At 36.5% G+C, this 27,577-nt stretch overlaps 1 protein-coding gene across 1 annotated transcript; it reads left to right on the top strand.

Moving 5' to 3' along the window:
* The first annotated feature begins 16,133 nt into the window (after positions 1 to 16,133).
* Positions 16,134 to 17,093, top strand: LOC109261331 (olfactory receptor 56A3-like). Its single transcript, XM_019439885.2, has one exon. It carries the CDS (start codon positions 16,134 to 16,136, stop codon positions 17,091 to 17,093), a length of 960 nt encoding a protein of 319 aa, XP_019295430.1.
* The last annotated feature ends 10,484 nt before the right edge of the window (positions 17,094 to 27,577 follow it).

Genomic DNA, 27,577 nt, shown 5'->3' with positions numbered 1-27,577 from the left:
ATGAAAAGACACATTACAAATTATCTAAATAAAGGATTAAAGCAGATTTCTTATCAGAAACAATGCAAGTAAAACCATAGAGCAATATCTTTAAAACTGAAAGAATAGGGGCGCCTGGGTGGCTCAGTCGGTTAAGCAGCCGACTTCGGCTCAGGTCATGATCTCGCGGTCCGTGAGTTCGAGCCCCGCGTCGGGCTCTGTGCTGACAGCTCAGAGCCTGGAGCCTGTTTCAGATTCTGTGTCTCCCTCTCTCTGACCCTCCCCCATTCATGCTCTGTCTCTCTCTGTCTCAAAAATAAATAAATGTTAAAAAAAAACTGAAAGAATAAAAAAAGTTGTTAAACTACAAATCTTTATCCCACAGTAATACTCTTAAAAACAGATAGATTTTTTTTTTAATTTTTTAACATTTATTAATTTTTGAGAGACAGAGCGTGAGCAGGGGAGGGGCAGAGAGAGGGGGGAGACACAGAATCTGAAGCAGATTGAAGACTCTGAAATGTCAGCACAGAGCTCGATGCAGGACTCAGACCCATGAACCATGAGATCATGACATGAACCGAAGTTGGATGCCTACCGACTAAGCCACCTAGGCAACCCAGATAAATGCTTTTTTAAACATATAAAAACCGAAATAATTTTTCAATGTAGGCTCACACTACAAACAACATTTGTAAGTTTCTTTAACCAGAATGAAAATATTATCAGATGTAAATATAGATCTAAACAAAGGAATTAAAAGCATCAGAATTTGTTACTACATGGGTACATATGTAAGATTTTTTAAATTATTTAAATGCCTTTAATTGCCTATCACAAAAATAACAACAATGCAGCATTTAATGTATAACATACAAAAAAGTAAAATGTATTAAAATAATAGCATAAGCCAGGAAGAAAAAAGTGGAATTAGAACATTGTTAAGTCATTACATAATACACAAAATAATGTTATCACTTGAAGATAGACTGTGATTAGAGATGTGTACTATAATCTCTAAAACAAGCCCCCAAATAGTTGATACTCATAAGAAAAGAAGTAATATGGGATGGAATGTTTTAAAGAATAATTAACCCAAAAGAAAGAAAAAGAGAGGAAAGGGAACAGAGGACAAAAGCCAAAATGACATATATAAATCCAACCACACCATAAACCAAAATAAATACAAATTAACTAATTACCCAATTTAAGACAGAGCTTGTCATACTAAAAAAAAAAAACTTATTTAAATGCTGCCCACACAAAATGCACCTCATGTAAACACAAAGTGTTAAAAGTAAAGGGGTGGGATAATATACAACACTAAAAACACCACCAATCAAAAGAAAAGAGAGAGAGAGACAATCCAAGAAACGAACTCTTAACTACAGAGAACAAACTGATGGTTACCAGAAGGGAGGTGGGTGGGGGCATGGGTGAAATAGGTGATGGGGATAAAGAGTACACTTATCATGATGTACACTGAGTAATGTGCAGAATTGCTGAATCACTATATTGTACACCTGACACTAATACAACACTGTATGTTAACAATACTTGAATTAAAATTAAAAATTAAAAAAAAGGAAATAAAAATGGGATAACTATAATAATACCAGAAAAAGTGAGTTTCAAAGCCAAAAACAACAGTAGAATATATACTATTTCAAATGCACACTGAACATTACTAAAATATATCATATTCAGGGTCATAAAATGAATCCCAATACACTTAAAAGAATTCATGCAAAGTATATTTTTTACTATAGTGGAATGAAATTACATATCAATGTGAAGTGATCTCTGGAATAAGACCAAAACATGTGAAACATAACAAGATACTTCTAAACAATCCATGAGACAAAGAAATTGAAAAAGAGAATAAAAAGAATTTTGAGCTGAAAAAAATATTAAAATACAATGTATGAAAATTTTTGAAATGCTACTAAAACAATAATGTTGAAAACTGTGAGGGTTAGAGGTGTCCATCCTCCACACAGTAAAACATTCATGTATAGATCTTGACTCCCCAAAAATGTATCAACTAACTGGCTACTGTTAATATGAAGACATGCCAATAACCTAACCAGTCAACTAACTCATTTTGTATATGTATAATATACTGTATTCTTACAATAAACTGTGCTAGAGAAAAGAAAATGTTAAGAAAATCAAAAAACAAAGAGAGAAAATAATTTACAGTACTGTATTGTGTTTATTTAAAAAAAATCCCATAAGGGGAAATCCCAACAGTTCAAATCCATGTTGTTCATGGGTCAACTGTACTGGACACATATATGAAGCATTAAATTCTTATATTTGAAATACTAGGTATCCAAACAATGACCAAATTCAACCACTAAAAACAACAACATAAAGAAGAATAAATTAAACCCCAAAAAAGGAAAAGAAATGAATAATAACAGGATCAATGAAACAGAAGAAAGAATCTAATAGAAACAGTCATTAAACCAAAATATCCTACTTTGAGAAGAGTGACAAAATGTCCTCAGAGACTTAATGAAAGGTATTTCTAATATGATGTTGGACATGCAGTTATAAAAAGGAACTGTTTTATAAAATAGTTGCTATAAAGCAATCAGGGGATGGGCTGCATAGCAGATTAATGCAGCTGAGTAGCATGTTAATGAGCTGCATCAGGCCAAGGAAATTTGTAGTCCTGTTACATCATGGTCAGAAGATACAGAAAAGAGGAGGAGGAAGTGGATGAGAGAGTATGCAAGGATGTCACAATGTAAATTTGGTCTCATAAGAGTCACATGAGGAATTAAATAAATGGAATGTACTTGAAGAAATAGAAATTAAGCCTGCTCATTAATTTTTAAAAAGCAAGATTACAGTTTGAAAGGTATTGTAGAGGGGCAAATTAGATAGTAACAAATGAAACCACCTAGACATAGTGATGTCAGAGGAAAAGAGTCCCCTCTAAAGGCTATGTGCAGATCACCTACTGTCTTAGGTGGATTCCCAATCAGACTCTGAGATTCTGATACATGTTGGTGGTATTTTGGAGAGTTGAAGTGGAAAATAAAATGATGAAGATAGAAACAAAAGTAAAACAGCCATAAAGCAATTTTAGTAATAAAAATCATGAAGGAGAAAAATTAACATCACATATGGAGAATTTAATGATGGCCACACATCATTTTACACTCGTTGGAGAAAGAAGTCTGGGCCAGTTTCCCTCCTGCTGAATCCGGGCTGGTTCCAGTGACTCACTCATAACCAACAGATTATGGCAAAAGTGACACTGATTTTAATAATAATAAATATTTTTGGAGATGTCAAAGATATTTTAATTATATGGGGAATGTTCATGATACAATGTTACAAAAAACAAACTAGTATACAAAAATGTGCATAGACCATAAACCCAGTTTTTCAAATGTTCACATGCACCTCACATTGGTTCAGTTTTCCTTTTTGGCCATGGATGTGTTACAGGCTTACCTCACTCCAAGAAGCTTGGATGACAGTGCTCTTTAACACATCTGTCTGGAACTTTTTGTTTTGCTCAGATTTTTAAATTTTTCTTTTTCTCTTTCAAGTTTTTATTTAAAATCCAGTTAGTTAACATCCGGTGTAATATTAGTTTCCAGTGTACAATTTAGTGGTGCAACACTTACAAACAACACTCGAAGATCATCACAAGTGCCTTCCTTAGTCCCTGTCATCAATTATACCAATCCCCCCCAAAAACCTCCCCTCTTGTAACAACTGGTTTCCTAATGTTAAGAGTCCGTTTCTTGTTATTCCTCTTTTTTTCCCCTTATGTTTGTTTGTTCTATTTCTTAAATTCCACATATGAATGAAATCATACAGTATTGATCTTTCTCTGACTTATTTAGTTTAGCAATAAATATCTCTATCCATGTCACTGCAAATGGCAAGGTTTCATTCTTTTTTATAGCTGAGTAATAATCCATTGTATATAGAGAGTACCTTTTCTTTATAGATTCATCATTCAATGGACATTTGGGGTCTTTCCATAATTTGGCTGATAATGTCGCTATAAATATCAGGGTGCATTTATGTGTTCGAATCTGTATTTTTTAATTTAAATTCAAATTAGTTAACAACAGTGTAGTCTTGGCCTTAGGAGTAAAACCCAGTGATTCATCACTTACATATACCACTCAGTGCTCATTCCAACAAGTGTCTTCCTTAATGCCCATCACCCATTTAGCCATCCCACCACCTACCTCCCCTCCAGCAATCCTCAGATTGTTCTCTGTATTTAAAGTATTTTATGGTTTATTTGGTAGAGACTGTTGAAGCCACCTGGTCCCAGCAGACCCCAGAAGGTGGCCACATCCGCTGCTGCTGGGGCAAGGTCGTTAAGGGTGAAGCCTGGTGCCAGATGTGTGTTGTGATTTTCCATAATCCCTGAAATGCTGCTGCTACTCTGTCTCGTGAACTTTTTCTGGGGTGGGCTGGCACCTCGCCTCAGTCTCGGGGCACCAGCAACAACAGGGTCCAGTGGGCTTTCCTGGGTGCAGCCAATATTCGGCCATTGCTCTTTCAGCCATTACTCAGTGAGACCCTCCCACAGAGGGGTGGACGGGGTCAAAGCCGCAGTCCTTCAGAAGTAAGGGGCCAGGGCAAATAGCCACATCTGAGACAAAACTTGGGAGAGAGGTAATGCCTGGGGTCTGGTCACAGAGAGTGAAAAAGCGGGGAGTGGATGAGAGCTGAAGACAGAGGACCTGTGCGCGATTGCTGATCCAGGAGAACAGACTGGGTGGCTGGGTGGCGCCATTTTCACCACTCCCGCGCATGTGCATACACACCAAGGAGCACCACAACAATCCACCCCAGTAGGCTACCAGTGCCATCTAGTGGAGAGCAGAGCTATTACACTGCTTACACAACTTAGCTCTTCAAGAACACAAGTCTCACCACTGGCTTAATATATGGACTATAAAGAGCTACATAGACTGTCTTCGAAGGGGAAATAAAGCAATTTCAGTCCTACTTCAATCTGTTAGCAGGTTCATCTATTCAATTTTCCTTATTTTTCTTTTTACTTTTTCTCTTTCACAATTCTTTTCTTTTTCTTAAATACAGAAAGAGAAAAATTCATTTTTATTTTCAATCTTTATTAAAAATATCTTTCTTTTATTTTTATTACTATATTTTTACCTTTGTGTAAATTTTTTCAAATTCTACTTTATTTCCATCATTTTATTTTAGTCTACTTCAGTGTACTCACTTTTCAAATTTTCAAACAATTTCCTTTTTTTAAATTTTTTTTCTCGTTTTCATTTCTTTTTCTTGAATGCAAAACGAGAAAAACTTCATTTTTACTTTAAATTTCTATTAAAAATATTTTTATTTAATTTTCATTACTATATTTTTGCTGTTATGTAAATATTTTCAAGTTCTATTTTACTTCCATCATTTTATTTTAGTCTGCTTTAGTGTATTCACTTTTTCAAATTTTCAAACGATTTCAATTTTTTCTTTTCTTTTTTTATCTTTTTTTCTCTTTTTCATTTCTTTTTTCTTAAATACAGAAAACGAAAAAATTCATAATTATTTTTAATTTCTCTTAAAAATATTTTTCTTTAATTTTTTTCTACTATATTCTTTACTTTTGGGTATGTTTTTTCAAATTCTATTTTACCCCCATCATCTCATTTTAGTCTACCTCAGTGAATTCATTTTTTCAAATTCTGAAGTGATTTCCTTTTTTTTCCTCTCCCCACATTTTTTTTCTTTAATCTGTCAAAACACTTTCAACACCCAGACCAAAACACACCTAGTATCTAGCATCATCTATTCAGTTTGTGTGTGTGTGTGTGTTTTTTTAATTTTTAATTTTAATATTTTTTAAATTTTAACTTCAGTTTTTCTACCTCATTAATTCCTTTTCTCCCTTTAAAATGACAAAACGAAGGAATTCACCCCAAAAGAAAGAGCACGAAGAAACAACAGCCAGGGATTTAACCAACACAGATACAAGCAAGATGTCTGAACCAGAATTTCGATACACGATAATAAGAATACTAGCTGGAGTTGAAAATAGATTAGAATACCTTTATGCAGAGATAAAACAAGAGAAAAATAGCCAGATGAAATTAGAAATAACTGAGCTGCAATCATGGATGGATGCAGCGGCAGCAAGGATGGACGAGGCAGAACAGAGCATAGAGGACAAACTTATAGAGAATAACGAAGAGGAAAAAAAGAGGGAGATGAAGGCAAAAGAGCACAATTTAAGAATTAGAGAAATCAGTGACTCATTAAAAAGGAACAAAATCAGAATCATAGGGGTCCCAGAAGAGGAAGAGAGAGAAATAGGGGTAGACGGGTTATGTGAGCAAATCATAGCAGAAAACTTTCCTAACGTGGGGAAAGACACAGACATCAAAATCCAGGAAGCACAGAGGACCCTCATTAGATTCAACAAAAACCAACTATCAACAAAGCATATCACAGTCAAATTCACAAAATACTCAGGCAAGGAGAGAATCATGAAGCAGCAAGGGAAAAAAAGTCCCTAACCTACAAGGGAAAACAGATCAGGTTTGCAGCAGATGTACCCACAGAAACTTGGCAGGCCATAAAGGAGTGGCAGGATATATTCAGTGTGTTGAATCAGAAAAATGTGCAGCCAAAATTATTTTTCCAGCAAGGCTGTCATTCAAAATCGAAGGAAAGATAAAAAGTTTCCCAGACAAACAAAAATTAAAGGAGTTTGTGACCACTAAACCAGCCCTGCAAGAAATTTTAAGGGGGACTTTCTGAGGGGAGAAAAGATGAAAAAAAAAAAAAAAAAAAAAAAAAAAAATATATATATATATATATATATATATATATATAAATAAGTACCAAAAGCAACAAAAGCTTAGAAAGGACCAGAAAACATCACGAGAAACTCCAACTCTATAAACATCATAATGGCAGTAAATTCCTATCTTTCAGTACTCACTCTAAATGTCAATGGACTCAGTGCTCCGGTCAGAAGACATAGGGTAACAGAATGGATAAGAAAACAAGATCCATCTATATCCTGTTTACAAGAGACCCACTTTAGACCTAAAGACATCTTCAGATTGAATGTAAGGGGATGGAGAACCATCTATCATGCTAATCGTCAACAAAAGAAAGCCTGAGTAGCCATAATTATATCAGACAATCTAGACATTAAAAGAAAGACTGTATCAAGAGATGCAGAAGGGCATTATATCATAATCAAGGGGTCTATCCACCAAGAAGACCTAACAGTTGTAAACATTTATGCGCCAAATGTGGAGCACCCAAATATATTAATCAGTTAATCACAAACATAAGGAAACTCATTGATAGTAATACCACAATAGTAAGAGACTTCAACACCCCACTCACAGCAATGGACACATCATCTAATCAAAAAATCAACAAGCAAATAATGGCTGTGAATGACACACTGGACCAGATGGACTTAGCAGATATATTGAGAACATTTCATCGTAGAGCAGGGGAATACACATTACTCTCCAGTGCACATGGAACGTTCTCCAAAATACACCATATACTGGGACACAAATCAGGCCTCAGCAAGTACAAAAAGATTGAGATCATACCATGCATATTTTCAGACGACAATGCTATAAACTCGAAATCAACCACAAGAAAAAATTTGGAAAGGTAACAAATACTTGGAGACTGAAGAATATCCTACTAAAGAACAAATGGGCTTACCAAGAATTTAAAGAGGAAATTTAAAAGTGTATGCAAGCCAATGGAAATGATAACACCACAACCCAAAACCTCTGGGATGAGCAAAGGCAGTCATAAGAGGAAAGTATATAGCAATCCAGGCCTTCCTAAAGAAGGAACAAAGGTCTCAGATACATAACCTAACCTTACACCTTAAAGAGCTGGAAAAAGATCAGCAAATAAAACACAAAAACAGCAGAAGACAGGAAAAAGATTAGAGCAGAAATCAATACTATCGAAACCAAAGAAACTGAACATATCAATGAAACCAGAACCTGGTTCTTTGAAAGAATTAACAAAATTGATAAACCACTAGCCAGCTTGATCAAGAAGAAAAAGAAAGGACCCAAATAACTAAAATCAAGAATGAAAGAGGAGAGATCACAACCAACACAACAGAAATAAAAACAATAAGAGAATATTATGAGCAATGATATGCCAATAACATGAGTAATCTGGAAGAAATGGACAAACTCCTAGAAACATATACACTACCAAAACTGAAACAGGAAAAAATAGAAAATTTGAACAGGCCCATAATCAATAAGGAAATTGAAGTAGTAATCAAAAATCGGCCAAAAAGCAAGAGTCCAGGGCAAGAAGGCTTTCCAGGGGAATTCTACCAAACATTTAAGGAAGAGTTAACACCTATTCTCTTGAAACTGTTCCAAAAAATAGAAATGGAAAGAAAACTTCCAAACTCTTTCTATGAAGCCAGTGTTACCTTGATTCCAAAACCAGACAGAGACCCCACTAAAGGAGAACTATAGACCGATTTCCCTGATGAACATGAATGCAAAAATCCCCAACAAGATATTAGTCAACCGGACCCAACAATACATTAAAAAATTATTCACCACGACCAAGTGGGATTTATACCTGGGATGCAGGGCTGGTTCAATATCCGCAAAACAATTAATGTGATTCATCACATCAATAAAAGAAAGGACAAGAACCATATGATCCTCTCAATAGATGCAGAGAAAGCATTTGACAAAATACAGCATCCTTTCTTGATAAAAACCCTCAAGAAAGTAGGGATAGAGGGATCATACCTCAAGATCATAAAAGCCATATATGAATGACCCAATGCTAATATCATCCTCAATGGGGAAAAACTGAGAGCTTTCCCCCTAAGGTCAGGAACAAGACAGGAATGTCCAGTGTCACCACTGTTATTCAACATAGTATTGGAAGTCTTAGCCTCTGCAGTCAGACAACACAAAGAAATAAAAGGCATCCAAATCAGCCACGAGGAGGTCAAACTTTCACTCTTCACAGATGACTTGATACTCTATATGGAAAACCCAAAAGCCTCCATCAAAAAACTTCTAGAATTGATTCATGAATTCAGCAAAGTTGCAGGATATAAAATCAATGCACAGAAATCGGTTGCATTCCTATATACCAACAATGAAGTGACAGAAAGAGAAATCAAGGAATCGATCCCATTTACAATTGCACCAAAAAAACATAAAATACCTAGGAATAAATCTAACCAAGGATGTGAAAAATCTATACACAGAACTATAGAAAGCTTATGACAGACACTGAAGAAGACACAAAGAAATGGAAAAAGATTCCACGCTCTTGGATAGTAAGAACACACATTGTTAAAATGTCAGTACTACCCAAAGCAATCTACATATTCAATGCAATCCCTATCAAAATAACACCAGCATTCTTCACAGAGCTAGAAAAATAACCCTAAAATTTGTATGGAACCAGAAAAGACCCCGAATAGTCAAAGCAATCTTGAAAAAGAAAACCAAAGCAGGAGGCATCACAATCCCGGACTTCAAGCTATACTACAAAGCTGTAATCTTCAAGAAAGTATGGTACTGGCACAAGAACAGACACTCAGATCAATGGAACAGAATAGAGAACCCAGAAATGGACCCACAAACGTATGGCCAACTAATCTTTGACAAAGCAGAAAAGAATATCCAATGGAATAAAGACAGTCTCTTCAGCAAGTGGTGCTGGGAAAACTGGACAGCGACATGCAGAAGAATGAACCTGGACCACTTTCTTACACCATACACAAAAATAAACTCAAAATGGATGAAAAACCTCAATGTAAGACAGGAAGTCGTCCAGATCCTCGAGGAGAAAGCAGCCAAAAACCTATTTGGCCTTGGCCGCAGCAACTTCTTACTCAACACATGTCTGGAGGCAAGGGAAACAAAAGCAAAAATGAACTATTGGGACCTCATCAAAACAAAAAGCTTCTGCACAGTGAAGGAAACAATCAGCAAAAGTAAAAGGCAACTGACAGAATGGGAGAAGATATTTGCAAACAACATATCAGATAAAAGTAATATCCAAAATCTATAAAGAACTTATGAAACTCAACACCCAAAAAACAAATCATCCAGTGAAGAAATGGGCAAAAGACATAAATAGACACTTCTGCAAGAAAGACATCCAGATGGCCAACCGACACATGAAAAAATGCTCCACATCACTCATTATCAGGGAAATACAAATCAAAACCACCATGAGATACCACCTTATACCTGTCAGAATGGCTAACATTAACAATTCAGGCAACAACAGATGTTGGCGAGGATGCAGAGAAAGAGGATCTCTTTTGCATTGTTGGTGGCAATGCAAGCTGGTGCAGCCACTCTGGAAAATAGTATGGAGTGTCCTCAAAAAACTAAAAATAGAACTACCCTACCACCCAGCAATTGCACTACTAGGCATTTATCCACGGGATACAGGTGTACTGTGTCGAAGGGACACATGCAACCCCATGTTTATAGCAGCAGTATCAACAACAGCCAAAGTATGGAAAGAGCCCAAAAGTCCATCGATGGATGGATGGATAAAGAAGATGTGGGGTAATATATACATCCAAAAAGAATGAAATCTTGCCATTTGCAACTACGTGGATGGAACTAGAGGGTAGTATGCTAAGTGAAATCAGTCAGTCAGAGAAAGACAAATATCACATGACTCACTCATATGAAGACTTTAAGACATATCAGATGAACACAAGGGAAGGGAAGCAAAAATAACATAAAAACAGGGAGGGGGACAAAACATAAAAGACTCTTACATATGGAGAACAAACAGAGGGTTACTGGAGGTGTTGTGGGAGGGGGGGATGGGCTAATGAGTTAGGGGCATTAAGAAATCTACTCCTGAAATCATTGTTGCACTATATGCTAACTAACTTGGATATAAATTTAAAAAATAAAAAAATAAAAATGGAAACAAATTAATAAAAAAAGAATAAATGGATTAGAGCACCTTGGTGGAAGAGTTGGTTAAGTGTCCGACTTTACCTCAGGTCATGAACTCCCTGCTAGTGACTTTGAGCCCCACGTGGGGCTCTGTGCTGACAATCAAAGCCTAGAGCCTGCTTCAGATTCTGTCTTTATCTCTCTGCCCCTCCCCTGCTCATGCTCTTTCTCTCTCTCTGTCTCAAATATAAAATTAAAAAACAAAAACAAAAGAATAAATCGTTTAACCAGGATATTAAAGAAGAAATTAAAAAAAAAAAAAAACTACACGGAAACAAATGAAAATGAAAACACGACAGACCAAAACATTTGTGATGCAACAAAGGTGGTCATAAAGGGAAGTATATAGTGATACAGGCCTACCTCAAGAAGCAAGAGGAGTCTCAAATACACAACCTAAACTTACAGCCAAAGGGGCTGGAAAAATAATAGCAAACAAAGCCCAAAACCAGAAGAATAAGGGAAATTATAACAGTTGGAACAACCATAAATGACACAGAAAAAAATTAAAAAACAGTAGAACATATCAAAAAACAAACAAATAAACAACCCTAGGAGTAGGTTCTCTGAAAGAATTAACAAAATTGATAAACATACTAGCCAAACTTATCAAAAAGTGAAGAGAAAGGAGCCAAATAAGTAAAATTATGAATGAGAGAGGAGAGATCACAAAATACATCCCAGAAATACAATTATAAGAGAATATTATTTAAAAAGTATATGCCAGCAAATTGGGCACTCTGGAAGAAATGGATAAATTCCTAGAAACATATAAACTAACAAAACTGAAACAGGAAGAAATAGAAAATTTGAACAGACCCATGACCAGAAAGGAAATTGAATCAGTAATCAAAAATCTCCCAACAGACAAGAGTCCACAGGTCAGATGGCTGGACTTAAGTCATGAAAGATAAAAATTAACACTAGGTCTGGAGATCTTATGATGGCCACACATTCTTTTGCACTCCTCCCATAGGAAGTCCTACTTAATCTGGACTGGCTCCAGGGACTCACTCATAACTAACAGATTATGGCACAAGAGATGCTGATTATAAAATACACATAGAAAATAAAAATCTAAATATTAAAAAAACATATTTAAAAAATGTTTTAAAGTATCACATTTGGATCCATTTCAAATGAAACTCAACCTGCCTTATAACAGTAAACTACAAGCAATAGTAATAAAAATGATGTGGGATTGTTGTAAGGGAAGTCAAAGACACCAATGATGAAACAGAAACACAGCTATGCGTGCATGAAACTTGGTATATAATAAAGCTGCCAGCTCAAATTAGTGAAAAAAGGATAAATTATTTATCTGTGTATGAAGAAACAAAGTTATTCAACACATTAAATTAAAAGGGTATTCAAAATACTTAGTAACCTCCACCAACAAAACAGAAAAGAGTCAGACCCTCCTCTGGAACCAGGAACGGATGGCCCCACTCTGCTGGCAGTATCCCACACCTCATGGATCATGGGGAGGTCTAAGAGACACCATGAGAGTGCCCAGGGTAGCGTTGAGGTGCTAGGGGTCTCAAAGTAGAGGATAGTTACAAAAATAGCAAGATAGTATTTGATATTTGCACTGCTGTGTACATATCAGGGCATACTAACTTCATACCACTCCTGACTCTTGACAAAATAAACCACAACCAGGTTTATATACATCAGTATGAAACATAATGCATGTTTTGAAAATGTTACACAAACAAAAACATATAAACAAAAGTACCTTTGTGATCTAGAGAATATCTATTCATAGAAAAGTAGAGATTTTGACTTGGTCAAATTGAAAAATGTGCATTGAATAATGAACCGCAGACACAAATTGAAAGCTTTATAACAGATTAGAGGAGATACTAGCAATATCTAGCCAACAGGAGGCTCTAATATTTAAAATATGCACAGGGATTTTGTCGATATGCACGAAAAATAAAATTAGTGGAAAAAACAGCTGAAGGATATCAAATATAATAAACAGCATGAAAACCAAAAATGGCTAAACATTATATGAACAATGCTTACTTATCAGGAGAAAATCGAATTAAAAATAATAAAATACTATTTTACATCCACCTACTTTTTTTAATTAGCATGAAATGGTATATGGAATATGAAAAATAAATACACTTTAGGAATTTATAGTGAGATTTTGTAAATATTTTGGGCGACAAATTTGATATTCCTAGTGAAATTAAATATTTTTACATGTTATAACTAAAAAAAAATCACACTCCTACACATTACCTATTTTAGGATTATAATAGAAGTATATAAGGAATTTGACATAACAGTATTTTTTGGTTAAGAATTAATTATAGGTCATTTGGGTATAGATTACTTTAAAAAAAAAAAAAAAGAAAAGGCACATAATTGTAATTAAACCGAAATCAAAAAGAATGAAGTGGACTTACAAGAGCAACAGGGACAGTTGTTCATGATTTACTGTTGAGTGAAAAAAAAGAATAACAGATTTTTTATCAGATATATTATCCAATATTATTTATAAAATTCAGTCCAAATCATTCTCCCATAGGTGAACATGTAGCCATATAAGCATACTTAAGAATAATTCTAATTATTACATATTTTAAACACACTATACCTATCACTTTTCTAAAGAGAAGATATTGGGTGAGGTTGAGATATGCAGGAGACAGGGAAATAAAAATAAAGCAAGAGAAGGCCTTTAAAGAAACTGATGCTGACAGCATAGCCCAGGGAACACGGTCAATGCTATTGTACTTGTGTAATATGGTGACGGCTGGTAGCTATACCTGTGGTGAGTGCAGTATAACTTAACTGTATACACTTGTCGAATCACCATGTTGTACACCTGAAACTAACACAACATTGTGTGTCAACTACAATCAAGTTTTTAAACTGAAACGTAAGAAAGAAAAAACAAACTGATGATGCTTGCTCCCATAATTTGAGGATGGGAATAATTCACATGAGGCTCAAAATGAAATAGAAACGACTCCTGTTTCCTAGTATACAGTTGTATACACATCCCATTTGAAAAATCTTCCATTACAGCAAAAATCATGATAGGACTCTCTCTTTTAAAAACACATTGCATTTTCTCAGGAATATTTTTTCCAAGTTACTCTTGCATTCTTATCATTATAACGCCATGATGAAAGTCATTATAAATTTACATCAGTCCATTTAACAGCATGGTTTGGGAGGCACCTATCTGCCAATGGGCTGCAGGAAGCCCATTGGAACTTCTGAGTGAGATTATTAGACCCATGGAGGACACCCAGTGTGCCTGTGCAAACGAGTGTGAACGTGGATGGATGGAAGGATGGATGGATGGATGGATGGATGGATGGATGGATGGATGGATATAAGACCCCGAGCCCCAGGAGACCAACTGCCTACAGGACGCAGTCAGTGTTGGGCTGGATTACCAGAGCTCCTTCCTTTTAGAGAGAAAGAAAAACATTTCCTTCTCCTACCTGCCTGCTTGTCTCCCAGGAGGGCCTTTTAAGCACAGGGAAATGGGGATGGAGAAGTTCCCTGAGGGCAAAGTCCCTGATGCTCTGGAGTTATAACTACACCCAGCTATTTCAGGAACTAGCCGGAACTCCAATATCAGTGGAGCCAGACCCCTGCTCACATCCTCTGTAAGTGAGTCTGGATAGAGGGTGCCTGAGGGGCAGCTATACCAGGAGTAGGCAGAACACTGGGCATGGTGGGGGGAGACATTTCTCTTTAGTCCAGATCTGTGCTCCGTTCCATTCCTGAGTCACTACTGTAAAAGTAGTGCGAAAACAGGATAGGAGAGACCACATCCTGTCTCAGATCAGGAAGCACGTGTGAGAAACTGTACTCTGGAACCTTCCCTTTTGCTGTTCTCTTGCCTTTTTACGTATTTTTCTGGGTGCTTCCAGAGATGCAGGGGGCAGGAATTTGTCCATAGGAGATGAATGGGGATGGGGATAGGAAGCCTGGAGAGTGTATCATCTGGCGCTTACTTAGATGATTCGGAGTTTTCAACTGTACACGCTAAAATGTAGTGGCTTTATGGCAAACAATCTGCCCACAAATGTTTGAATCATGGGGAAGGAATTAAATTTAATCTAAATAACATTAGACGTTGAAGACAGAGACCACAACTGGGGTCAGTGGGAGTAAGAAAGTGGTTCCTCAGTTTAAGCTCAATCTAAAGAATCTCTAAAGCTATGCTGCAAAAACAGAGAATTATGCCCAGATGATCACTGAGGTATCCATCACTGGATGCACACAATAATGTCCTAAACAATGTTTAGGAGAGATGTTTAAAGTTCTCTGAGAGTCACTGGAGTTCGGTGGTCCCTACAATAAAAATTAATGATAATGATAATAATAATAATAATAATAGAAAACAATAGACACAACATGAAAAGAAACTAAGAAGAAAATTATACTCAGAGCAGTGGAAACAGGAGTCAGAGTGTAAGTGCAAGAGAAAGAAATATTCCAGATTTCTGGAAACCTGCCCAAGGATTACATGTGCATGAGGGTGCATGAGAGACAGTCATGTATCTGAGTCCTTACTTGACCCAGGTTTTGCTACTTATCAGGGCATATTGTGTATTTATATGTCATATGATAGTCTATGCGGTCAAAAAAAAAAATAAGGAAGAAACTTACAAGTACAAATTTAGACACTCAGCTAAAACAAAGGAGTTCCTAAGCAATTTTCCCTTTCTTTATGTTTCTGCAAAGAAATGACTTTCTATTTAAAAGAAAATCAGGGGTGCCTGGGTGGCTCAGTTGGTTGGGTTTGAGCCCTGTATTGGGATCTGTGCTGATGGCTCAGAGCCTGGAGCCTGCTTTGGATTCTGTGTCTCCCTCTCTATCTGCCTCTCCTTTTCTCATGCTCTGTCTTTCTGTCTCCAAAATAAATAGACATTTAAAAAAATTTTTTAAAGAAAAAATCAAACACGTATAAATGAACCATATTATCACAGTCATCTATTGTTTAGTACTAGAATTTTCTGAGTAACATACCACAAAGGATGTACAGATGATATCAAATGGATCTGTATGACCTGCTAGGAATCACAAGTTTCACCTAGATGAAGCAAATTGTTCTAAATTCATGTGTCTTAAGTCAGTAGCTAATGTTTATCCTAATTTTATAGGTCACTAAAAGAAAGCTATAGAAATATATGACAAAATATGACAGCACATCAAAATGGCACCATCTCCGTTCAGGTTTCAGACTTCCTCCTGAATTGTTTTGCCAGGTCCCCCAGCTGGAAGCTCTGGTTGTCCCTGCCACTCAGCCTCCTCTTTCTCCTGGCCATGGGAGCCAATAGTGTTCTCCTGATCACCATCTGGCTGGAAGCCTCTCTGCATGAACCCATGTATTACCTGCTCAGTTTCCTGTCACTATTGGATATCGTGCTCTGCCTCACTGTCATCCCCAAGGTCCTGGCCATCTTCTGGTTTGACCTCAAGTCCATCAGCTTCTATGCCTGCTTCCTCCAGATGTACATCATGAATTGCTTCCTTGGCATGGAGTCCTGCACATTCATGGTCATGGCCTATGACCGCTATGTAGCCATCTGCCACCCACTGAGGTACCCATCCATCATCACTGACCATTTCGTAGCCAAAGCTGCCATTTTTACTTTGGCCAGAAATGCACTTCTTACTATATTCATTCCCATCCTCTCTGCCCGGCTCCATTATTGCGGAAAAAATATAATTGATAATTGTATCTGTGCCAATCTCTCTGTGTCCAAGCTCTCCTGTGATAATATTGCCCTTAACAGAATTTTCCAGTTAATTGTGGCCTGGACTCTTCTAGGCTCTGACCTGACCCTCATCATCTTCTCCTATACCTTCATCCTACGAGCCGTTCTTAGACTTAAGACAAAAGGGGCAGCTGCCAAAGCACTGAGCACTTGTGGCTCTCACTTCATCCTCATCCTCTTCTTCAGCACCATCCTGCTGGTTTTTGTTTTTACCCACATTGCCAAGAAAAAAATTTCCCCTGATATCCCTGTCTTACTTAATGTGTTACACCATGTAATTCCTGCAGCTCTCAACCCCATTGTCTATGGGGTACGAACTCAGGAGATTAAAGAGGGGATTAGGAAATTACTGAAGAGGGCAAGAGAGAACAGAAAGTAATCATGCTCTTGCTTGGCTCTTCTCAAAACCACAATCAGAAGGCAGGGACAGGGAGATAGAAATAGTCCTAATCTTCTCATTGGGGCATGCCTGATGATGAAAACGATATGGTTTCCCTTTACCCACAGTCACATCACACTTCTTACCCACCATGGGTTTCTGAAGAGACTAAGGATATGGCCCTCCTTTCCCTACCTGACTTTGTCCTCAAGTCCTTTGGTCAAAACTGCCTCCCTAACAGCTTCTCAAAAACATGAACCACAGTTCCGTCTCTGGAACTATTTGCTTATTGTTCCTCTGTCTACATAGCTCCTTCCCTCAGGTCCAACGGGTCTCTATGACCACAGTGTTTAATACCTAACAATATTCCCCCAAAGCACAGAATATGTCCCAACATCTTCTCTGTTTCCCTGTTCTGCACAGCATTTATCACTATCTAATGACCATAAAAGTTCATCAACCTGTTTAGTCAGCCTACATTCACTAACGTTTAAGGAGCACCAGGGCAAGAATTTTTGCCTGATGTATCTCCAGCCCAAACAGTGTTTGGCGTATGGTATAGACCCATGATATTTGTGAATTAATGGTTTAATAAATGTTGGAGAAATAATTGAATGTAGGCTAGTTCCTAGGAATATAATTCAGATATGGTCTGTTTTCTATATGAGTTTTTGTATTAGGTATCATGTGTGAGGGAGACCCTATTTCATGCCACATTCCATGATCTGAGCATTGTATGGAACATCTCCATAGGGCAGGTGGGGGCTTAGCCGTAAGAGCAAAAGTATATTTTTAGGAACTTTGAATTTGAATACACATGGGATATTCAAGTGGAAGTGTATAATAAATACTTGGACTTATAGGTTTCATACTCAAGTAAGATGTACCCTTGGAAGAAATAAAGATGTGCACTTGGGATAGACCACAGATCCTCGTTGAAGCCATGGGAGTAGATGGAATGGCCAAAGGAAAGAATATAGAATAAGAACATAAGAAAGCACACCAAAAAGACCCCATATCATCCTTACCTTCTGGTATCAAGAGATTAACATGGAGATAACATGAAGTAGTGGTCAGTGGATGAGAAGAAAATACAAGAGAATCCCAGAAGAAAGCACTTCAAAATAGACTGTGATCAATTAAGAAGCTACAGTCAACTTTATTCAAGGTTACCTGTAGAAGTATGGGGCCCCTGTGTATATAAACAACTTAGTGTGTAAAATGCATTACAAAATGTATGGGCCCATGTGGTCCCATTATAAAATGTAAGGGTTTATCAATGAAAAGTTACAACAATGGGTAGAGAAATAATTCTTATGTATGTATCATTGTTCTGTCAGTATACATAAAGATATTTTTGTAGTTTCAAGGCACCATCTTAACAAAAGAGAGGACATAAAATATATTTGAAAAAATTATGGCTGCAAGTTTCCAAATCTGATAAAAATTATAAACCCAGAGTTCCAAGAAGCTCAATGAAACCCAAAAATAAGAAAAATGAATATAACTATACTAGGGGTACATCATAATCAAACTGCTCAGAAGAAATGATAAAGGAAAAAAATGTAAATCCAGATCAAAAGACACATCACATTGGTGCCTGGGTGGCTTGGTTGGTTAAGCCTGGGCTCAGTTCTATTGCCATTCATGGGTTAAAGCCCTGCATCCAGCGCTCTGCTATCAGCCTGCTTGAGATCCTCTGTTTCCCTCTCTCTCTGCCCCCGTCCCACTCCCTCTCATGCTCTCTCTCTCTCTCTCTCTCTCTGTCTCTCAAAAACAGATAAACATTTTTTAAAAAGACACATCACAATTGTCTAAATTTAGGATGACAGTGGATCTTATCAGAAACAATGCAAGTAAGAAGACAATAGAGCAATATCTTAAAACTGAAAGAAAAATCTTGTTAAGCTAGAATTCTGTATCTCTCAGTAATACTCTTAAAACAGATAAATGCTTTTTTTTTAAACAAAAAACCAGAATAATTTTTCTATAGCAGGGTCACACTACAAACATTTGTAAAGTTTCTTTATCCAGAAGGAAAATATTATCAGATGTAAATATAGATCTAAACAAAGGAATGAAAAGCATTAGAATTTGTTACTACATGGGTAAATATGTAAGGTTATTTTATTACTTAAATGCCTTTACTTGCTTTTTGCAAAAATAATAACAATGAAGTATTTAATTTATAACATACAAAAAAGTACAATGTATAAAAATAATAGCATAAGCCAGGAAGGAATTAGATCACTGTTATTACATAATACACAAAATAATATAGTATCCCTTGAAGATAGACTGTAATTAGAGATGTGAACTATAATCTCTAAATCTCTAAATCAATCTAATCTCTAAATCTCTAAAGCAAGCCTCCAAAATAGTTAAAACTCATAAGAAAAGAAGATAGAATGAAATGTTTTAAAGAATAATCCAAAAAAAAGGAAAAAGAGGAGAAAAGAAAAAGAGAAAGCCAAAATGATACATTTGAACCCAACCACACCCATGATTCAAAATAAGTATAAATGAACTAAATACCCAATTAAAAGGCAGAAATAGTCAGACCAAGGAGAAAAAACAACTCATTTAAGCACTGCTCACATTAAATGCACCTCATACAAAAACAAACATGTTAAAAGTGAAAGGATGGGAAAATATACAGCACTAATAACAACACCAATGTAAAGAAAAAAGAAAGAAACAAACTAAGAAACAGACTCTGAACTATAGAAAACAAACTGATGGTTACCAGAGGGGCGGTTGGGGGGGGGGGGGGGGGAGATGGGTGAAAGAGGTGATGGGGATTAAAAGTACACTTATCCTAAGGTGCCTGGGTGGCTCAATCAGGTAAGCAGCCCACTCTTGATTTTGGCTCAGGTCATGATCTCAGGATTCCTGAGTCTGACCCTACATCGGGCTCCACACTGACCATTGGAGCCTGTTTAGGATTGCTTTCAGTCCCTCTCTCTGCCCCTCCCCCACTCATGCACTTGTGCACTTTCACGCTCTCTCTCTCTGTCTCTCTCTCTCTCGCACGCGCGCGCGCCCACTCTCTCCCTCTCAAAATAAATAAATAAAACAAAAAATAAAAACATAAAATAAAGATTTTAAAATTTAAAGAGTACACTTATCAAAATGAGCACTGAGCAATGTGTAAAACTGCTGAACCACTGTATGTACACCTGACGCTAATACAACACCGTATGTTAACAATACTGGAATTAAAATTAAAAATTAAAAAAGAAAGAAAACCGGAATGAATATTATAATACCAGAAAAGATGAGTTTCAAAGCCAAACACAACAGTAGAATGTACAATATTTCAAACACACTGAACATTTACCAAAATAGGTCATATTCTGGGCCATCATACGAATTCCAGTACAAGTAAAAGAATTCATGCAACATATATTCTCTGACTATAGTGGAATGAAATTAGATATCAATATGAAGTGATCTCTAAAATAAGACCAAAATATTTGAAAACTTAAAAAGACACTTCTAAATAATCCACGAGAGAAAGAAATCCAAATAAAGAGGCAAAAGAATTTTGAACTAAAAAATAATTAAACTACAACGTGTGAAATTTTTAAAATGCCACTAATGCAATAACGCTGACCCTTGAACACTGTCAGGGTTAGAGGTGTCCATCCTCCACACAGTAAAACATTCAGGTATAAATTCTGACTCTCCAAAAACTTATCAACTAATATTAACTAATATCAACTAATAGCCTATTGTGACTGGAAGATTTGCCAATAACCTAATTAATCAACCAACTCACATTTTGTATGTTATGTATAATATACTCTATTCTTACAATAAACTGAGCTAGAGAAAAGAAAATGTTAACAAAATAAAAAAAGAGAGAAAATACATTTATAGTGTTATATTTCATTTATTGAAAAAAAAATCCCCCTAAAGGACGTCCCCACACTTCAAAGCCATTTGTTCATGAGTCAATTCTACTGGACACACATATGTAGCATGAAATTCTTATTTCTGAAACACTACACCTGCAAACAATGACCAAATTCAACCACTAAAAACAACAACATAAAGAAGAATAAATTTAACCCAAAATAAGGAAAAGAAACAAACAATATAAGAGGATCAATGAAATAGAAAAAAGAATATAATAGTAAAAGTTACCAAACCAAAATATCCTACTTTGAGAGGAGTGATAAAATGTCCCCAGAGACTTAATGAAAGATACTGGAAATATGAAGTTGGATATTCAGTTATAAGAAAAAAACTAATTGTTTTAAAAAATAAAGCAGTTGCTATAAAGCAGTCAGGGGATGAGCTGAATAGCAGAATAAATAAAGCTGAGTGCATGTTAATGAGTTGGATCAGACCAAGGACATTTGTAGTCCTGTTACATAAAGTTCAGAAGACACAGAAAGAAGGAGGAGAAAATGGCTGAGAGATGATATGAGAGCATGTCAAAATATAATTTGGTCTAATAAGAGTCACATAAGAAGGTAAATAAATACAACAGGAACATACTTAAAGTGACATGAATAACTGCTCAAAACTTTTTAAAATGTAAGACTGAAGTTGAAAGCATTGTAAAGAAACAAATCAGGTGTTAAAAAAAAACCTTCTGGATATATTATGGTATCAGAGGAAAACAGTCCATTCTAAAGGTTGAGTGAAGGTCACATACCACCTTTGGTGACATCCTAAATGGACTCTGAGAGTCTGATGTATGCTGGTGGTATTTTGGGGATTGGAAGTTGAAAATAAAAGGATGGGTTGGGGTGCCTGGGTGGCTGAGTCGGTTAAGCGCTGACTTTGGCTCAGGTCATGATCTTACAGTTATGGGTTCTAGCCCCACATCTGGCTCTGTGCTGACAGCTCAGAGCATGGATCCTGCTTTGGATTCTGTGTCTCCCTCTCTCTTCTGCCCCCCCCCCCCCACCTGCTTGTGCTTTGTCTCTGTATCTCAAAAATAAATAAACATTTAAAAAAAACTTTTTAAGAAAAGGATGGAGTAGAAATAAAAGTAAGTCAGAAATAAAGCAATTTTAGAAAAAAACAAAAAAATGATTTTAAAAAGAAAAATTAGCATCATATATGGAGGTTTTAATATGGCCACAAATTCTTTAACACTCCTCCCATACAGAAGCTGAGTCCAGTTTCCCTCCTGCTCAATCAGCGCTGACTCCAGTGACTCACTCGTAAGCAAATGAATAAGGCACAAGTGATGCTAATTATAAAACACATATAGAAAATAATAATCTACCAAATTTTTGTAAAACCTACAAATGTTTGGATAGATTCAAATAGGAACTCACCCAACCATAGAATAGTACATACAACAAAGCAATAGTAATACAAATAATGTGGATTGCTGTAGTTAGTGAAAACAAACACACAATGATGGATCATATACACAGCCATATGTGCATGAAATGTGGTATACAATAAAGCAGACTTCTCAAATTAGTGGGGAATCAAATATTCACCTCTATATAGAGTGAGAAAGTTAAAAATATACACAAGATAAAGAGATAAAGATAAGAAAGACAAAAATTAAGTTATTAGTTAACACTATAAGCAGAACTGGTACAGCACCTCCCTCAACAAAACAGAGGGTGTTCAGACCATGCACTGTAACTGCCATTGATGGACCCCACCCTGTTGGCAGTAACCCACACTTCAGGGATCATGAGAAGTCTAGGAGCCACCAGAAGAGTGGCCAGGGTAGTGCTGAGGTACTAGCGGACTCAAAGTAGACAATATTTATAAAACAGGCAACACAGTATTTCATATTTTCACAGTTGTTTTGAATGTATCAGTTTGTAATAACCTAATACCACTCTTACTCTTCACAATGTAAACCAGACTTAAATACATCAATATGAAACCTAATGCACTGAGTTTTAAAAAAATAAATAAATAAAACCAAATAAAAGAAGCATCTTTGTGATCTTGTGGAATGTTCCCTAAATAAGATCCATGGAGAAACTCTATTCCTAGAAACATAGAGATTTTGCCTTGGTCAAACTGAGAGATGTCCATTGAGTAATGGACTGCAGACGCTAAAATTGAAGGCTTTATAACAGACTAGAGAAGGTATTAGCAATATCTATCCATCAAGAGGCTCTAGTATTTAAAATATGCAGAGGGGAACCAAGCTGGCTCGGTCCTTGCGACTCTTGACGTTGGGGTCATGTGTTTGAGCCCACATTGGGTAGAGAGATTACTTAAATAAAAATAAATAAATAAGAATAAAAATAATAAATAAAATAAAATACGCACAGAGTTTTATAAGTATGTAAGCAAAACAAAAATTAATAGAAAAATCAGGTAAAGGATGTGGACACATAAGTCACTGCCACTAATGGCTGAATAGTATATGAACAATGCTCACTTATCACATGAAAAATAAATTAAATATAATAAGATACGAATTACATCCATCTAGTTTTTATAAAGAAAAGATAATAGCATCAAATGGTGTAAGGAATGTGTAAAATAAAGAAAATTTAGGATTTCTATTGAGATATTGAAATACTTTGGAGAGAAATTTGGTAATTCCTAGTTAAATTAAATATTTTTATGTTATAACTGAAAAAATCCTCCACATCTGTCTACTTTAGGTCTATAAGAGAAGGTGTACAAGGAAATTGACAACAACATTATTTTTAGTACAATTATAGTTCACTTGGGTGTTGACTACTTCCATAAAAAGGAAAAATGCACATATTGGAAATAGAACAGCAGTCAAAAAGAATGAAGTGGGTGTACACAGAAAAGCATGGACAGATGTTTAAGATTTAGTGTTTACATCCGATCTATAACCCAATGACATTTATATAAATCCAACATCCAACCTTTTCTCCCCTAAGCATACAAGTAGCTAAATAAGCATACTTAAGATTAATTAGGTGTATTTTAAGAATCCCGGAGTTTTTACTTTCTGAGGGAAAAGAGAAATAAGAGCGATATTGAGATACACAGAAGAAAGAATAAAAATAAATCAAAAGAAGGGCTTTCAAGAGACAGATGATAATGACACATCATAGGGAATATAGTCAATGGTACTGTAAAAGCTCTGTATGGTCACAGATTGTAGCTACACTTGTGGTGACCATAGCATAATGGATAGGCTTGTCGAAACACATTGTTACACATCCGAAACTAGTGGAAATTTATCTGTCAACTACACTCAAAAAAACTAATGAAAATAAATATATAATAAAGAAACCAATCATGTTTGCTCCAATTATGGAAGAGTATGAAAAATTCACATGAAGTTCAAAATGAAAGTTAAAAAAAGGAACAATCATGGTTCCTAATACACAGTTATACACACATCCTACTTAAATTATTCTCACTAAAGGGAACATTTCTATTGACTTTTCTCTCTGAAAAACATACTGCATTTTCTCAGGAATATGGTTTTCAGGTTTCTCTTGCATTTTCATCATTATAATGCAATGAGAAAAGTCATGATAAGTTAGTATGAATACATTCATTAGGATGGTTTGGGGGGTACCTATCTAAAAATTGTGTTCTGGAAGCCCATGAGAACTTCTGAGTGAGCTTATTGGACCCATGGAGGGCATCGAGTGTGCACATGCAAATACTGTGAACATGGATGGATTGATGTAAGACCTCTACCCCCAGGAGACTAACTGCGTACAGAACACAGTCCATGTTGGGCTGGATTACCAGAGCTCCTTCCTTTTAGAGAGAAATAAAATCATTTGCTTTTTCCACCTGCCTGCCTGTCTGTCCCAGGAGGACATTCTAGGCACAAGGAATTAGGGATGGAAAGTTCCAAGAGGGCAAAGTCCCTAAGGCTCTGGAGTTATAACTATCCACAGATACTTCAGGAACTAACTGAAACTCCAATATCAGTGGAGCCAGACGCCTGCTCCATGCTCTGTAAGTGAGTCTGGGTAGAGGGTGCCTGAGACGCAGCTATACCAAAATTAGCCAGAGCATAGAGGAGATCTTTCTCTTTAGTCCAGATCTGTGCTCCATTCCATTCCTGAGTCAGTATTGATGAAGTAGTCTGAAAATAGGGCAGTAAACACTGCATCCAGTCTCAGGTTAAGAGGTACATGTGATAACCTGTGCTCTGAGACCTTTCCTTTTGCCCTCCTCTTGCTTCTTTGGATCTTTTCCTGGGTGAATCCAGATATGCAGAGAGTAGGAATTTCTTCATAGGAGATTAATGAGTGGAAGGAGTCAGGAAAGCATATCATTTGGAGCTCAGATTAGAAATTTTTGGGTTTTCATCTGTGAATATGAAAATTTAGGAGTTATGGGCAAAGAATCTGTCCATAAATGCTTGAATCATGACATAGGAACTAAATTTAATCTGTACAACTACAAGACTGAGGACACAGACATAGTTGGAGCATTAGTGAGAGTCAGAAGATAGTTCCTCAGATTTCAGCTCAATCTAAAGAGTTTCTAAAATCTACTGCTGCCACAAACAGAAAATTATGCACAGATCATAGAGGTATCTGTCACTGTTCAGATCAATGATGTCTGAAAAAGTACTTGGGAGAGATGTCTCACAATTCTGTCTGAGTTTATGGAGTTAGGTGGTCCCTAAAAAGCCTTCCCTTCTTCAAACAGGGCTTCCATAGTGCTATGCTGGGGCCTGTCCGGCAGCCTGGGAAAAGTTGCTCTGCAGGTTCTCTGCTTTTGTCATTGCCCTTCAACCTCACTTGGCTTCTTCATTCTGTCTCTACCTGGAACCAGTAGTTATTAGCTCTAGGTCCTCAGCCCTCACGCTTCATTGGCTAGCTCTGATTGCAATCCAAGATTGAAAGAGAGGAGAAGAAAAACATACATGGTCTCAGATGCTTTACTTCTAGGGTAGGTCAATGCTTGTTGAATCAATTGTAGAATGAAGAATATGTAGGAACATTCCAGAGAAAAGAGGAGAAAGAGTCAGTAAGTAGAAAGAACAGATTAAAAAAGTCCTCCTAGGCTGTCCTCAGAAATTCTATCCTGGTGCTAGACACAATTATCCCAAAGTACTTCAGGAGAAAAAGAGAACATACTTCTTCCTCTTTACTTCTCCATGGATACTCATGTCTGAATTGCCATTTCTTCCATGTGGCTGTACTCTCCAAAGCCCATTTCAAGACTTTTACCTCTATGCATTCAAAGAAACCCTAATTCGTTCCAAGAATACTCTGACACCCTTGAAGAAGGAAAACTTCTTGGAGATGGTAAGATTTGTGTCTCTCTTGCAAGGGTTAGTTGAAACAATTCTGTAGAGAGTAGAATCAGAGAATACAGTAAGCAAAGATCAAATGACTAAACCTAAACGATGAAAATGGTGTTTAGGGGAATATTTTAAATTCAGCAGCCTGATATTGTACACGCTGTGGGTCACTGTGGCAAAGACTGGTCTGAGCTAGTGCTATTAGTTATGCCTCAAACCTATATGTGAATGAATCCTATGAGAAGTTTGACAGAAAGACAGAGTTCAATGAACATAGCATTCAAGACAGGAGAAGGACCTTAGGTCAAAACTGAAGGCTCAATGTTTTTTCCTATGGGTTTTTATCTTCAGAAATCTCCTGCACTTCCAGTATCTCCCAGCCTTTGTGGCCACTCCACCATGGCAAAGCATAGAACTACTAGACAAGAAAAAATGGATTATTATATTGAAGATATAAAGAGAAACAGAAAGGGAATAAAAGAACTTTAAAGGTAGACTTTATCACCTTCACACTATTGCAATCAGAATTATCAAATTTCATCTTGTTCCATGACTGGTATCACTCTCTCATACCTATGTGTGATTGCCTAGGCTCCTTTTAAGACTCTTTCTTCCAAAAGTTAAGAATCCTACAAATATAAACATGTACAGGGGAGGGGCAGTTATTTGGCAGGACCATACCAGCCTAATTACAATCACTTTTTAGACAAAATGAAAATTACCCTACGTTACTTTCAGGGTACCATTTTAAAATATAATTAAACTCCATTTGAAAACTCAGAATGGGGGTGCCATGGACAACTAGGGACATTCACCTGAGTCCCTATTTGTGCCAGTTTCAACTACTCACCTGCACACATTGTTATGGTTAAATTATCATATAGTAGTCTATGTGGCCATTAAAGAAAATCAAAACCCAAAGGAAGAAACTTGTAAGAACAAATTTAGCAACTCACTGGTCACAAAGTAGTTCTAAAGTAATTTTGTCCCTCTCTTTACTTTTGGCAAAGATACAACAATTCTATTAATAATCATCCTTGAAAGAATCAAGCATGTATAAGTAAACCATATTACCTCTGTTCTCTATACTGTTCACTGGTAAAATCATCCAAGTAGCAAGGCACAAAAGATAAACAGATGAAGTCACATGGCTCTGGATAACCCGAGGCTCGTGCATTTCACCTAGGTGAAGCAAATTTTCTAAATCCAGGTGTCTTGAGTCAGTATCCAATTTTTATCTTAATTTTACAGATCACTAAAAGAAATCTATAGAAATATATGACAAAAT

Source organism: Panthera pardus, unplaced genomic scaffold (assembly GCF_024362965.1).
Source record: "Panthera pardus isolate Hobbes unplaced genomic scaffold, ASM2436296v1 HiC_scaffold_12, whole genome shotgun sequence".
Lineage (NCBI taxonomy): Eukaryota > Metazoa > Chordata > Mammalia > Carnivora > Felidae > Panthera > Panthera pardus.
This window is presented reverse-complemented; position numbering and strand designations above follow the sequence as displayed.

What these genes read in the sequence shown, in the direction of transcription:
- LOC109261331 (XM_019439885.2), top strand. Translation starts at nt 16,134, where the DNA reads ATGACAGCACATCAAAATGGCACCATCTCCGTTCAGGTTTCAGACTTC.